Below are 15,838 nucleotides of genomic sequence, written 5' to 3'. Positions count from 1 at the left end.
GATAGAGCCCAGTTAGACCTCAGATAGATCCCAGTTAGACCTCAGATAGAGCCCAGTTAGACCTCAGATAGAGCCCAGTTAGAGCCCAGTTAGACCTCAGATAGAGCCCAGTTAGACCTCAGATAGAGCCCAGTTAGACCTCAGATAGATCCCAGTTAGACCTCAGATAGAGCCCAGTTAGACCTCAGATAGAGCCCAGTTAGAGCTCAGATAGAGCCCAGTTAGAGCCCAGTTAGATCCCAGTTAGAGCTCAGAGAGAGCCCAGTTAGAGCCTAGTTAGACCTCAGAGAGAGCCCAGTTAGAACTCAGAGAGAGCCAAGTTAAAGCTCAGATAGAGCCCAGTTAGAGCTCAGAGAGAGCCCAGTTAGAGCCCAGTTAGATCCCAGTTAGAGCTCAGAGAGCCCATATAGAGCCCGGTTAGCTCTTTCAGCTAACTGCCTCGCAGGTGGTACTGAACTTCCAAAGATCTTGAAGAATCAGAGCTCAGATAAAAGCAAATGGATGAGTAGCTCTGGAGCATCACAGGAACCTTCTGGGCTCTGGTCTCCAACAGCGGTGCCAGATTCACCCTCTGCTTCAGAACCAACCATCTCCAGGACCAGAACCTGGTCACATGGCTGAACCTCCACACTGATGAACAGATGTGACGGAGAGCAGATGTGAAATGAGGACCAGGCCCGTTCTGATCCGTCTAGCAGCGACAGAGGAAGGAAGTGGAGAGCAGCTTCCTGTGGGGCTATAGGAGAACATCTTCGCCACCCAGCTGTAAACATCTGGTAGATTCAGAGACCAGGCGGGCCAGCTGTCTCTCTGCTGTCTCTCTGCAGCCTCCCTGGTCCTTACCGCCCCATACCTTCAGCGGCGCCTCGGGTGGTGTCCTCCTCCACGCCAACCACACAGCTGCTCCTCCCATCACCGCCCTGTGGACAGGAGTCCTTCCTGACGCTCAGGGGGATGACGTCTCCGTCTGCGTTCTGCCTGGAGGTGTGGTTCAGCAGCGTTACGGTGGGATGGCCGTTATTCTCCTCCGTTGCCACCTCATGGGATTCGCTGGCCGGGTTGATGGGGCTGGCGTTGCCTCGGCGACAGCAGCAGAAGATGATCTTGCTCAGAGGTCTGACGAGGACCCTGTAGAGACCTCGCCGGGCGCCTTCGCTGACGAAACAGTAGAGGGCCGGGTCGGCCACACAGTTCAGCGTGGTCAGCAGAAGGGACAGGTGATAGTAGTTAAAGATCCCTGGAAAGTCCAAAGAGGAGTTAAGGACTTTCCATGACTCATCATGCGGTCCTGGAACCGAGAACCCACCTGTTATAAAGCTGCAGTCGCGCTCAAACAGCGTCCGCACCAGCAGGAAGACGTGGTACGGTGAGAAGCACACCAGGAAGATGAGGATGGTGCTGCTGACCAACTGCCTGATCCTGGTCTTCTGGTCCGGCTGTGTTCCGGCGCTCCGACCCACAGCGCGAAGGACGCACAGGTAGCTAATCTGCAGAGGCAGAAAAACTTCTGCTGACATCACAGAAAGAAGAACAAAATGGTAGCAAAGCAAAGCTGAGCAGCAGCCAGGATGTAGAGATGGACACAGTGAGAGGACAGAGGGACAGCTTTTCCTGATTCCAGCTGCCCTCCATGATTCTGCTTCTTTCTGGTTGGAGGAGCAGTAAAAGCTGCACTAAACCAGGAAAACATGGAGAGGAGTTTTAAACCAATAGGTGTTCTCTTCCTCCAGCTCAGGTCGGGAATCCAAACTGCTCAAAGCGCCATATTGGACCAAAATACCCGCCTGGTGTGGTGACACGGCTCTAAGTGCATCAGGTCTACCTGAGCTTCACTCTATAATAAACATCCATGATTCAAAGTTTATCGCGGGAAAAACATCACATCCTGTGACTCTGCTTACAGTTTAAATTCCATTATAATATTCATCTATTAGGTTTTATTACATTAATGAAATTATAGAAACACAATAAAGAAATCAGTTTGTTTATTGTTTTTTTTTTTAGGATTTCGGGAAGAAATGTTAGAAAGTTTCCAACCCTGCATCAGAGCACTAGCTGTTGGATCTATGAACAGTTTTCTATGCTTCAACCAAACTAGCAGCAGTAGTGGAGTTTGGAGATGCAATCTATTTCCTTAATCTATCTTTGCTCTCCTCTAATTTCATTCAGTTCTATTCAGTTAATTTCTATAGCTCCAATTCACATCATGTCATCTCAGGTCACTTTATAGATCCAGATCAACCAGATCATCCAGTCAGATTGATTCAAAGTTTTCTATCTAAGGAAAACCAGCTGATTGCATCGACTCATTGACTCTTCAGCAATCCCTCACACTAAGCATGCTTTTATCCAGAAGTTCTGCAGTCGCATTTTTTCTCTCCCTGCCAGTCTGGTGCTGGGCTGCAGATTTAGCCTTCCCTTGAAATGCATTTCCTAATGACTCTTTTTATTATTTAATAACACAGAAGCAACTTAAGGTAAAGACCAGAGGAAGCAAGCAGGCAAAGAGGAAGATGCTGGAAAAGGATCTCCAGCAGAAGAATATCAGAGATGAAGAAGATCCCAGACTTCCAGCAGGAGGATGATCAGACAGATGGAGGTCTGGACAGAACCAAAGAACTGAATCCATTCAACAAGCTCAGCATCTTTCTCTCCTGCACTCACTCACATGGACATCCTGCCCTCCTCTGACATCACTTCCTGCTTCTATTATCAGCCAGACCAGCAGGTGGAGCTGTTCCCTCAACTGGAGAGACTGGATGGTAATCAGTCCGCAGGTCCTGATGGTGTCAGAGTCCTGAAGGCCTGAGCAGAGCAGCTCTGTGGGATTCTACAGCACCTCTTCCCCCTTAGTCTGACCCTGGAGACAGTTCCAGGGATGTGGAAGACCTCCTGCCTTGTTCCAGGACCAAAGAAGACTCAGCCAGCAGTCCTCAGTGACTATAGACCTCCTGCCTCGATCCAGGACCAAAGAAGACTCAGCCAGCAGTCCTCAGTGACTATAGACCTCCTGCCTTGTTCCAGGACCAAAGAAGACTCAGCCAGCAGTCCTCAGTGACTATAGACCTCCTGCCTCGATCCAGGACCAAAGAAGACTCAGCCAGCAGTCCTCAGTGACTATAGACCTCCTGCCTTGATCCAGGACCAAAGAAGACTCAGCCAGCAGTCCTCAGTGACTATAGACCTCCTGCCTTGTTCCAGGACCAAAGAAGACTCAGCCAGCAGTCCTCAGTGACTATAGACCTCCTGCCTCGATCCAGGACCAAAGAAGACTCAGCCAGCAGTCCTCAGTGACTATAGACCTCCTGCCTTGTTCCAGGACCAAAGAAGACTCAGCCAGTGGTCCTCAGTGACTATAGACCTCCTGCCTTGATCCAGGACCAAAGAAGACTCAGCCAGCAGTCCTCAGTGACTATAGACCTCCTGCCTTGATCCAGGACCAAAGAAGACTCAGCCAGTGGTCCTCAGTGACTATAGACCTCCTGCCTTGTTCCAGGCCCAAAGAAGACTCAGCCAGCGGTCCTCAGTGACTATAGACCTCCTGCCTTGATCCAGGACCAAAGAAGACTCAGCCAGTGGTCCTCAGTGACTATAGACCTCCTGCCTTGTTCCAGGACCAAAGAAGACTCAGCCAGTGGTCCTCAGTGACTATAGACCTCCTGCCTTGATCCAGGACCAAAGAAGACTCAGCCAGCGGTCCTCAGTGACTATAGACCTCCTGCCTTGTTCCAGGACCAAAGAAGACTCAGCCAGCGGTCCTCAGTGACTATAGACCTCCTGCCTTGTTCCAGGACCAAAGAAGACTCAGCCAGTGGTCCTCAGTGACTATAGACCTCCTGCCTTGTTCCAGGACCAAAGAAGACTCAACCAGCAGTCCTCAGTGACTATAGACCTCCTGCCTTGTTCCAGGACCAAAGAAGACTCAGCCAGTGGTCCTCAGTGACTATAGACCTCCTGCCTTGATCCAGGACCAAAGAAGACTCAGCCAGCAGTCCTCAGTGACTATAGACCTCCTGCCTTGATCCAGGACCAAAGAAGACTCAGCCAGCAGTCCTCAGTGACTATAGACCTCCTGCCTTGTTCCAGGACCAAAGAAGACTCAGCCAGCGGTCCTCAGTGACTATAGACCTCCTGCCTTGATCCAGGACCAAAGAAGACTCAGCCAGTGGTCCTCAGTGACTATAGACCTCCTGCCCTGATCCAGGACCAAAGAAGACTCAGCCAGCAGTCCTCAGTGACTATAGACCTCCTGCCTTGTTCCAGGACCAAAGAAGACTCAGCCAGCAGTCCTCAGTGACTATAGACCTCCTGCCTTGTTCCAGGACCAAAGAAGACTCAGCCAGTGGTCCTCAGTGACTATAGACCTCCTGCCCTGATCCAGGACCAAAGAAGACTCAGCCAGCAGTCCTCAGTGACTATAGACCTCCTGCCTTGTTCCAGGACCAAAGAAGACTCAGCCAGCAGTCCTCAGTGACTATAGACCTCCTGCCTTGATCCAGGACCAAAGAAGACTCAGCCAGCAGTCCTCAGTGACTATAGACCTCCTGCCTTGATCCAGGACCAAAGAAGACTCAGCCAGCAGTCCTCAGTGACTATAGACCTCCTGCCTTGTTCCAGGACCAAAGAAGACTCAGCCAGCAGTCCTCAGTGACTATAGACCTCCTGCCTTGATCCAGGACCAAAGAAGACTCAGCCAGCAGTCCTCAGTGACTATAGACCACCTGCCTTGATCCAGGACCAAAGAAGACTCAGCCAGCAGTCCTCAGTGACTATAGACCTCCTGCCTTGTTCCAGGACCAAAGAAGACTCAGCCAGCAGTCCTCAGTGACTATAGACCTCCTGCCTTGTTCCAGGACCAAAGAAGACTCAGCCAGTGGTCCTCAGTGACTATAGACCTCCTGCCCTGATCCAGGACCAAAGAAGACTCAGCCAGCAGTCCTCAGTGACTATAGACCTCCTGCCTTGTTCCAGGACCAAAGAAGACTCAGCCAGCAGTCCTCAGTGACTATAGACCTCCCGCCTTGATCCAGGACCAAAGAAGACTCAGCCAGCAGTCCTCAGTGACTATAGACCTCCTGCCTTGATCCAGGACCAAAGAAGACTCAGCCAGCAGTCCTCAGTGACTATAGACCTCCTGCCTTGTTCCAGGACCAAAGAAGACTCAGCCAGCAGTCCTCAGTGACTATAGACCTCCTGCCTTGATCCAGGACCAAAGAAGACTCAGCCAGCAGTCCTCAGTGACTATAGACCACCTGCCTTGATCCAGGACCAAAGAAGACTCAGCCAGCAGTCCTCAGTGACTATAGACCTCCTGCCTTGTTCCAGGACCAAAGAAGACTCAGCCAGCAGTCCTCAGTGACTATAGACCTCCTGCCTTGATCCAGGACCAAAGAAGACTCAGCCAGCAGTCCTCAGTGACTATAGACCTCCTGCCTTGTTCCAGGACCAAAGAAGACTCAGCCAGTGGTCCTCAGTGACTATAGACCTCCTGCCTTGATCCAGGACCAAAGAAGACTCAGCCAGCAGTCCTCAGTGACTATAGACCTCCTGCCTTGTTCCAGGACCAAAGAAGACTCAGCCAGCAGTCCTCGGTGACTATAGACCTCCTGCCTTGATCCAGGACCAAATAAGACTCAGCCAGCGGTCCTCAGTGACTATAGACCTCCTGCCTTGTTCCAGGACCAAAGAAGACTCAGCCAGTGGTCCTCAGTGACTATAGACCTCCTGCCTTGATCCAGGACCAAAGAAGACTCAGCCAGTGGTCCTCAGTGACTATAGATCTCCTGCCTTGATCCAGGACCAAAGAAGACTAAGCCAGTGGTCCTCAGTGACTATAGACCTGCTGCCTTGATCCAGGACCAAAGAAGACTCAGCCAGCAGTCCTCAGTGACTATAGACCTCCTGCCTTGATCCAGGACCAAAGAAGACTCAGCCAGTGGTCCTCAGTGACTATAGACCTGCTGCCTTGATCCAGGACCAAAGAAGACTCAGCCAGCAGTCCTCAGTGACTATAGACCTCCTGCCTTGATCCAGGACCAAAGAAGACTCAGCCAGTGGTCCTCAGTGACTATAGACCTCCTGCCTTGATCCAGGACCAAAGAAGACTCAGCCAGTGGTCCTCAGTGACTATAGACCTGCTGCCTTGATCCAGGACCAAAGAAGACTCAGTCAGCAGTCCTCAGTGACTATAGACCTCCTGCCTTGATCCAGGACCAAAGAAGACTCAGCCAGTGGTCCTCAGTGACTATAGACCTGCTGCCTTGATCCAGGACCAAAGAAGACTCAGCCAGTGGTCCTCAGTGACAATAGACCTCCTGCCTTGATCCAGGACCAAAGAAGACTCAGCCAGTGGTCCTCAGTGACTATAGACCTCCTGCCTTGATCCAGGACCAAAGAAGACTAGGCCAGCCGTCCTCAGTTACTATAGACCTCCTGCCTTGATCCAGGACCAAAGAAAACTCAGCCAGTGGTCCTCAGTGACTATAGACCTCCTGCCTTGATCCAGGACCAAAGAAGACTCAGCCAGTGGTCCTCAGTGACTATAGACCTCCTGCCTTGATCCAGGACCAAAGAAGACTCAGCCAGTGGTCCTCAGTGACTATAGACCTGCTGCCTTGATTCAGGACCAAAGAAGACTAAGCCAGTGGTCCTCAGTGACTATAGACCTCCTGCCTTGATCCAGGACCAAAGAAGACTCAGCCAGTGGTCCTCAGTGACTATAGACCTCCTGCCTTGTTCCAGGACCAAAGAAGACTAGGCCAGCCGTCCTCAGTGACTATAGACCTCCTGCCTTGATCCAGGACCAAAGAAGACTCAGCCAGTGGTCCTCAGTGACTATAGACCTCCTGCCTTGATCCAGGACCAAAGAAGACTCAGCCAGTGGTCCTCAGTGACTATAGACCTCCTGCCTTGATCCAGGACCAAAGAAGACTCAGCCAGTGGTCCTCAGTGACTATAGACCTCCTGCCTTGTTCCAGGACCAAAGTAGACTAGGCCAGCCGTCCTCAGTGACTATAGACCTCCTACCTTGATCCAGGACCAAAGAAGACTCAGCCAGTGGTCCTCAGTGACTATAGACCTCCTGCCTTGATCCAGGACCAAAGAAGACTCAGCCAGTGGTCCTCAGTGACTATAGACCTCCTGCCTTGATCCAGGACCAAAGAAGACTCAGCCAGTGGTCCTCAGTGACTATAGACCTCCTGCCTTGTTCCAGGACCAAAGAAGACTAGGCCAGCCGTCCTCAGTGACTATAGACCTCCTGCCTTGATCCAGGACCAAAGAAGACTCAGCCAGTGGTCCTCAGTGACTATAGACCTCCTGCCTTGTTCCAGGACCAAAGAAGACTCAGCCAGTGGTCCTCAGTGACTATAGACCTCCTGCCTTGATCCAGGACCAAAGAAGACTCAGCCAGCAGTCCTCAGTGACTATAGACCTCCTGCCTTGTTCCAGGACCAAAGAAGACTCAGCCAGCAGTCCTCAGTGACTATAGACCTCCTGCCTTGTTCCAGGACCAAAGAAGACTCAGCCAGCGGTCCTCAGTGACTATAGACCTCCTGCCTTGATCCAGGACCAAAGAAGACTCAGCCAGCAGTCCTCAGTGACTATAGACCTCCTGCCTTGTTCCAGGACCAAAGAAGACTCAGCCAGCGGTCCTCAGTGACTATAGACCTCCTGCCTTGTTCCAGGGCCAAAGAAGACTCAGCCAGCAGTCCTCAGTGACTATAGACCTCCTGACTTGTTCCAGGACCAAAGAAGACTCAGCCAGCAGTCCTCAGTGACTATAGACCTCCTGCCTTGTTCCAGGACCAAAGAAGACTCAGCCAGCGGTCCTCAGTGACTATAGACCTCCTGCCTTCTTCCAGGACCAAAGAAGACTCAGCCAGCAGTCCTCAGTGACTATAGACCTCCTGCCTTGATCCAGGACCAAAGAAGACTCAGCCAGCAGTCCTCAGTGACTATAGACCTCCTGCCTTGATCCAGGACCAAAGAAGACTCAGCCAGCGGTCCTCAGTGACTATAGACCTCCTGCCTTGTTCCAGGACCAAAGAAGACTCAGCCAGCGGTCCTCAGTGATTATAGACCTCCTGCCTTGATCCAGGACCAAAGAAGACTTAGCCAGCGGTCCTCAGTGACTATAGACCTCCTACCTTGATCCATGACCAAAGAAGACTCAGCCAGCAGTCCTCAGTCACTATAGACCTCCTGCCTTGATCCAGGACCAAAGAAGACTCAGCCAGCAGTCCTCAGTGACTATAGACCTCCTACCTTGATCCAGGACCAAAGAAGACTCAGCCAGCAGTCCTTAGTGACTATAGACCTCCTGCCTTGATCCAGGACCAAAGAAGACTCAGCCAGCGGTCCTCAGTAACTATAGACCTCCTGCCTTGATCCAGGACCAAAGAAGACTCAGCCAGTGGTCCTCAGTGACTATAGACCTCCTGCCTTGTTCCAGGACCAAAGAAGACTCAGCCAGTGGTCCTCGGTGACTATAGACCTGCTGCATTGATCCAGGACCAAAGAAGACTCAGCCAGTGGTCCTCAGTGACTATAGACCTCCTGCCTTGTTCCAGGACCAAAGAAGACTCAGCCAGCAGTCCTCAGTGACTATAGACCTCCTGCCTTGTTCCAGGACCAAAGAAGACTCAGCCAGCAGTCCTCAGTGATTATAGACCTCCTGCCTTGATCCAGGACCAAAGAAGACTCAGCCAGCGGTCCTCAGTGACTATAGACCTCCTGCCTTGATCCAGGACCAAAGAAGACTCAGCCAGCAGTCCTCAGTGACTATAGACCTCCTGCCTTGTTCCAGGACCAAAGAAGACTCAGCCAGCAGTCCTCAGTGACTATAGACCTCCTGCCCTGTTCCATGACCAAAGAAGACTCAGCCAGCAGTCCTCAGTCACTATAGACCTCCTGCCTTGATCCAGGACCAAAGAAGACTCAGCCAGCGGTCCTCAGTGACTATAGACCTCCTGCCTTGATCCAGGACCAAAGAAGACTCAGCCAGCAGTCCTCAGTGACTATAGACCTCCTGCCTTGATCCAGGACCAAAGAAGACTCAGCCAGTGGTCCTCAGTGACTATAGACCTCCTGCCTTGTTCCAGGACCAAAGAAGACTCAGCCAGCGGTCTTCAGTGACTATAGACCTCCTGCCTTGATCCAGGACCAAAGAAGACTCAGCCAGTGGTCCTCAGTGACTATAGACCTCCTGCCTTGTTCCAGGACCAAAGAAGACTCAGCCAGCGGTCCTCAGTGACAATAGACCTCCTGCCTTGATCCAGGACCAAAGAAGACTCAGCCAGTGGTCCTCAGTGACTATAGACCTCCTGCCTTGTTCCAGGACCAAAGAAGACTCAGCCAGCGGTCCTCAGTGACAATAGACCTCCTGCCTTGATCCAGGACCAAAGAAGACTCAGCCAGTGGTCCTCAGTGACTATAGACCTCCTGCCTTGTTCCAGGACCAAAGAAGACTCAGCCAGCGGTCCTCAGTGACTATAGACCTCCTGCCTTGATCCAGGACCAAAGAAGACTCAGCCAGCAGTCCTCAGTGACTATAGACCTCCTACCTTGATCCAGGACCAAAGAAGACTCAGCCAGCAGTCCTCAGTGACTATAGACCTCCTGCCCTGTTCCATGACCAAAGAAGACTCAGCCAGCGGTCCTCAGTGACTATAGACCTCCTGCCTTGATCCAGGACCAAAGAAGACTCAGCCAGTGGTCCTCAGTGACTATAGACCTCCTGCCTTGTTCCAGGACCAAAGAAGACTCAGCCAGCGGTCCTCAGTGACAATAGACCTCCTGCCTTGATCCAGGACCAAAGAAGACTCAGCCAGTGGTCCTCAGTGACTATAGACCTCCTGCCTTGTTCCATGACCAAAGAAGACTCAGCCAGTGGTCCTCAGTGACTATAGACCTCCTGCCTTGATCCAGGACCAAAGAAGACTCAGCCAGTGGTCCTCAGTGACTATAGACCTCCTGCCTTGTTCCAGGACCAAAGAAGACTCAGCCAGCAGTCCTCAGTGACTATAGACCTCCTGCCTTGATCCAGGACCAAAGAAGACTCAGCCAGCGGTCCTCAGTGACTATAGACCTCCTGCCCTGTTCCATGACCAAAGAAGACTCAGCCAGCGGTCCTCAGTGACTATAGACCTCCTGCCTTGATCCAGGACCAAAGAAGACTCAGCCAGTGGTCCTCAGTGACTATAGACCTCCTGCCTTGTTCCATGACCAAAGAAGACTCAGCCAGTGGTCCTCAGTGACTATAGACCTCCTGCCTTGATCCAGGACCAAAGAAGACTCAGCCAGTGGTCCTCAGTGACTATAGACCTCCTGCCTTGATCCAGGACCAAAGAAGACTCAGCCAGCGGTCCTCAGTGACTATAGACCTCCTACCTTGATCCAGGACCAAAGAAGACTCAGCCAGCGGTCCTCAGTGACTATAGACCTCCTGCCTTGATCCAGGACCAAAGAAGACTCAGCCAGCAGTCCTCAGTGACTATAGACCTCCTACCTTGATCCAGGACCAAAGAAGACTCAGCCAGCAGTCCTCAGTGACTATAGACCTCCTGCCCTGTTCCATGACCAAAGAAGACTCAGCCAGCGGTCCTCAGTGACTATAGACCTCCTGCCTTGATCCAGGACCAAAGAAGACTCAGCCAGTGGTCCTCAGTGACTATAGACCTCCTGCCTTGTTCCAGGACCAAAGAAGACTCAGCCAGCGGTCCTCAGTGACAATAGACCTCCTGCCTTGATCCAGGACCAAAGAAGACTCAGCCAGTGGTCCTCAGTGACTATAGACCTCCTGCCTTGTTCCATGACCAAAGAAGACTCAGCCAGTGGTCCTCAGTGACTATAGACCTCCTGCCTTGATCCAGGACCAAAGAAGACTCAGCCAGTGGTCCTCAGTGACTATAGACCTCCTGCCTTGTTCCAGGACCAAAGAAGACTCAGCCAGCAGTCCTCAGTGACTATAGACCTCCTGCCTTGATCCAGGACCAAAGAAGACTCAGCCAGCGGTCCTCAGTGACTATAGACCTCCTGCCTTGTTCCATGACCAAAGAAGACTCAGCCAGCGGTCCTCAGTGACTATAGACCTCCTGCCTTGTTCCATGACCAAAGAAGACTCAGCCAGTGGTCCTCAGTGACTATAGACCTCCTGCCTTGTTCCATGACCAAAGAAGACTCAGCCAGTGGTCCTCAGTGACTATAGACCTCCTGCCTTGATCCAGGACCAAAGAAGACTCAGCCAGTGGTCCTCAGTGACTATAGACCTCCTGCCTTGATTCAGGACCAAAGAAGACTCAGCCAGTGGTCCTCAGTGACTATAGACCTCCTGCCTTGATCCAGGACCAAAGAAGACTCAGCCAGCAGTCCTCAGTGACTATAGACCTCCTGCCCTGTTCCATGACCAAAGAAGACTCAGCCAGCAGTCCTCAGTGACTATAGACCTCCTGCCTTGATCCAGGACCAAAGAAGACTCACCCAACAGTCCTCAGTGACTATAGACCTCCTGCCCTGATCCAGGACCAAAGAAGACTCAGCCAGCAGTCCTCAGTGACTATAGACCTCCTGCCCTGTTCCAGGACCAAAGAAGACTCAGCCAGTGGTCCTCAGTGACTATAGACCTCCTGCCTTGATCCAGGACCAAAGAAGACTCAGCCAGTGGTCCTCAGTGACTATAGACCTCCTGCCTTGATCCAGGACCAAAGAAGACTCAGCCAGTGGTCCTCAGTGACTATAGACCTCCTGCCTTGATCCAGGACCAAAGAAGACTCAGCCAGCAGTCCTCAGTGACTATAGACCTCCTGCCCTGTTCCATGACCAAAGAAGACTCAGCCAGCAGTCCTCAGTGACTATAGACCTCCTGCCTTGTTCCAGGACCAAAGAAGACTCAGCCAGCAGTCCTCAGTTACTATAGACCTCCTGCGTTGTTCCATGACCAAAGAAGACTCAGCCAGCAGTCCTCAGTGACTATAGACCTCCTGCCTTGATCCAGGACCAAAGAAGACTCAGCCAGCAGTCCTCAGTGACTATAGACCTCCTGCCTTGATCCAGGACCAAAGAAGACTCAGCCAGCAGTCCTCAGTGACTATAGACCTCCTGCCCTGTTCCAGGACCAAAGAAGACTCAGCCAGTGGTCCTCAGTGACTATAGACCTCCTGCCCTGATCCAGGACCAAAGAAGACTCAGCCAGCAGTCCTCAGTGACTATAGACCTCCTGCCTTGATCCAGGACCAAAGAAGACTCAGCCAGCAGTCCTCAGTGACTATAGACCTCCTGCCCTGTTCCAGGACCAAAGAAGACTCAGCCAGCAGTCCTCAGTGACTATAGACCTCCTGCCCTGTTCCAGGACCAAAGAAGACTCAGCCAGCAGTCCTCAGTGACTATAGACCTCCTGCCTTGTTCCAGGACCAAAGAAGACTCAGCCAGCAGTCCTCAGTGACTATAGACCTCCTGCCTTGTTCCAGGACCAAAGAAGACTCAGCCAGCAGCGGGGATGAAAATAACCCATAATGATCCGTTGCTGCGCGTTGAACTCTGACTAACTCTGATCTTCCAGCTGTGCAGAAATGCGTCTTTGCGCAGCTTAGCTCAGAGTCTGCGCTTTACGCTCCACTCTGATGGTTCGCTCTCAGCAGTACGGCTCTTCCTGCTCTCGCTACTTAATAAACTAGATGCGGCTGATCATCCTCTGCCAGGCGTAAAAAAATCCCTTTGTCCAACTATCAAGGTTTATTCCTTCCAGTTCACAAGAGGTGATAATAAACATTCTTTGATTTCTACCAAATCAAATATTTCATTGCTTTCTGTTTATTTTTGGATAAAGATCCAGATGGAAAGGTACATAGATCTATGAATATTTCCCTCTCATTGTATTTTTTTTTATATATATATCAAACTGTGAATTTAAATCTACTTTGACCCCTGAGCAGCAGGAACTGAGGGGGAAATTCTCAGAAATAAAGTAAAAATGAAAAAGTAGAAAGAATGTTTTTGTTCTTTGCTTTTTTTGCAGTAATGCAGATTTAATAGATCTGTGTTTAATGCAGAATTCATCGTAGATCAGGAAGTGTTTGCTTTGGAATGGAAACCTTGGATGTCTAAAATCATCCCTTCATTGGACATTTTGTCTGTCTGCTATATTAACCAATAGAATGTGTTCAACTAGATCTGCTATTTTCACAGCTTCTGTGAGACACTGTTTTATAAAGTAGGGAATTAATTCCTAAAAAAGTTTAAATGAATTTGATAAATCAAAGTTTTCTGTCCGACAGCCATGGGGGACTGTTTACCGAGAGGATGGCCAGCGGTAGGAGGAAGCCGATGGTGAAGCGGGTAGTAATTGACCGGATGTTCCCAGGATCTCATTGGGTAATGCTCGAAGCACACGGACCGGTTGCTCCGATCCCTGGTCACCTCCTTATGGTGAAAGAAAACCACACCCACTGCGATCTCTTTTATCCAGACGATGATGCTGACCATCCATGCAGCCTTCATGGAGCGAAGGGATGTAAACCTGAGAGGGGGTCATGGTTAGCAGAGTTCCTTCTGTACGACTGGAAGCTTCTCTAGTCTGAGGTTCTCCCTCCAAACCCACCTGAGCGGATGAACTACAGCCAGGTAGCGGTCCAGGCTGATGCAGCACAGGAAGCCGATGCTGATGTAAATGTTTTCATAGAGCAGGAAACCACACAGCTGACACAACCACTCTCTGTGGCGCCAGTCGTCATCCTGCGAACAGGAAGCGGTTATCAAGAAGAAAGATCATCAGAGAAAGTTCATCAGAACTTTACAACCAATTACCTGAAAGATGTACTGCAGCCAGAGCGGCAGAGACGCCTGGTAGAGCAGGTCCGACACGGTGAGGTTCAGCAGGTAGACCCCGAGCTCGTTCCTCTGCTTCAGCTGCAGAGCAGCGTGGTACAGGGCGTACAGGTTGGAGGGAACGCCAACCTCAAATCAACAGAATAATCTAGATTACCAGTTTGGAGTGTAATGACCTCCCAGTGGTTCCAGTGCTGTTTGACAGAGAAGAACCGCTTCCTATTAACCCAGAGGGAGAGCCTCCAGATAATAAGAGGCTGGCCCCAAAAAACGGAGAACGAGTGATTTAATCTGACTGATTGGGCAACTTCAGGACTACTACAATAATTAGCTGTGGATATTAGCATGCTATTGTTAGCGTTCCTTTAAGAGGCTCAGTCCACGCCTGGTACATTCAGACACTCATAGCTGTAAATATAAAGTCTGCTTATGCAGTGTTAGCATTAGCATGCTAACATTATTGTCATGGGGTACATGCGGGTTACCTAGCAATATTAGCACTAAAATGCTAACGTTAGATTACGCTACCTATCTATATTGAACTTACTTAAATGGCTGAATATACAGAAACTGTTTTTGCTTTGCATCATTTTCTGATCTTAGATCAGAAACTCGTGAATTCAGGAGATTCTTGGTGATCTGGGTTTTACTGGAAAACCAGTAGAAAAAAACTTGGAAACAGTGTTAAGCAGTGTTAACCAGTCTGAACCAGTGTTAAACAGTCTGAACAGTGTTAACCAGTCTGAAACCAGGTGTGAACCAGTCTGAACCAGTGTGAACAGTGTGAACCATGTGTTAACCAGTCTGAACCAGTGTTAACCTGTCCTGAACCAGGGAACCAGTCTGACCAGTTGTAACAAACAGTACTGAACCAGTGTTAACCAGTCTGAACAGTTGTGAACCAGTAGTGAAACCAGTAGTGAACCAGTGTGATCCAGGTTAACCAGTCTGAACAAGTGTTAACAGTTGACCAGATGTGAACAGTGGATGAAACCAGTCTGAACAGTGGAACCAGTGTGAACCAGTGTTAACCAGTCTGAACCAGTGTTAACCAGTCTGAACCAGTGTGAACCAGTCTGAACCAGTAGTGAACCTCGTGTGTAAACCAGTCTGAACCTGTGTGAATCAGTGTGAACCAGTTCTGTTAACCTGTCTGAACCAGTGTTAAACCCAGTCTGAACCAGTGTGAACAGTCTGAACAGTGTGAACCAGTCTTGAACCAGTGGTTAAACAGTCTGAACCGTGTTAAAACCGTCTGAACAGTGTGACAAACAGTCTGAACCAGTGTGAACCCAGGTGAGACCAGTTTGTTTTAACCAGTCTGAACCCAGTGGTTAACCAGTCTGAACCAGTGTGAACCAGTGTGAACCTGTCCTGAAACATGTGAACCAGTGTGAACCAGTGTTAACCAGTCTGAACCAGTGTTAACAGTCTGAAAACCAGTGCTTAACCTGTATGAACCAGTGTTAACCAGTATTCTGAACCAGTGTGAACCAGTCTGAAACCAGTGTGAACCAGTTGTGACCAGTGATGCAGCAGCCCTCTGTTGCTTGGTGGCTTCTGCAATAACTGGGGTCTGTTTCTCTCTTAGCCGCTGATATTAAAAACCCACGTACCACCAAACACAGGATGTAGACGCATGAGAAGGCGTTACTGGTGAATCTTCATGGCTGATGTGCAGTTGATCACCTCCTTCTTCATACATCTTAGACGCCACCATGTTCACACGTTCACACCATATCATCCTATAGTTCCATGATCCTCATGCAGGATGGAGAAGTCAGCTTAATAGGTTCTGTGAAGACAGGAGGTTTGGATTAGAACAGATTAGGGTGGTTTTTAAGGTAGGAAGTCCACAGAGATGGGAGCGTTCCCATCAGACCTAAAAAAAACAAAAATGACGAATGACACAAAACTAATATGGGTGGAGTTAACTTTGATGTAATAACGGAAACTCAGGGGCCAATGTAAGAAAACGGTGATTTCCCCTAAAGCCGCCAGTTTTCATACGCTTGAA

The 15,838-nt window shown here is 50.2% G+C and overlaps 1 protein-coding gene across 1 annotated transcript in view; it reads right to left on the bottom strand.

Moving 5' to 3' along the window:
• Positions 1-374: 374 nt before the first annotated feature.
• The window catches only part of LOC119779244, a gene marked incomplete at its 5' end in the record, with an annotated part of 43,248 nt that continues 27,784 nt past the window's right edge, over positions 375-15,838 (bottom strand). Inside the window, 6 exon segments of the mRNA XM_038278829.1 lie at positions 375-1,237; positions 1,307-1,487; positions 13,290-13,331; positions 13,333-13,513; positions 13,595-13,728; positions 13,801-13,950. Of these exon segments, the coding sequence (XP_038134757.1) occupies positions 840-1,237; positions 1,307-1,487; positions 13,290-13,331; positions 13,333-13,513; positions 13,595-13,728; positions 13,801-13,950 (1,086 nt within the window).

This window comes from Cyprinodon tularosa, unplaced genomic scaffold, assembly GCF_016077235.1.
Source record: "Cyprinodon tularosa strain WSP-4 unplaced genomic scaffold, ASM1607723v1 ctg1442, whole genome shotgun sequence".
Classification (NCBI taxonomy): Eukaryota; Metazoa; Chordata; class Actinopteri; order Cyprinodontiformes; family Cyprinodontidae; genus Cyprinodon; species Cyprinodon tularosa.
Note: the sequence above shows the minus strand (reverse complement) of the source record. Positions and strands in the feature narration are given on the sequence as shown.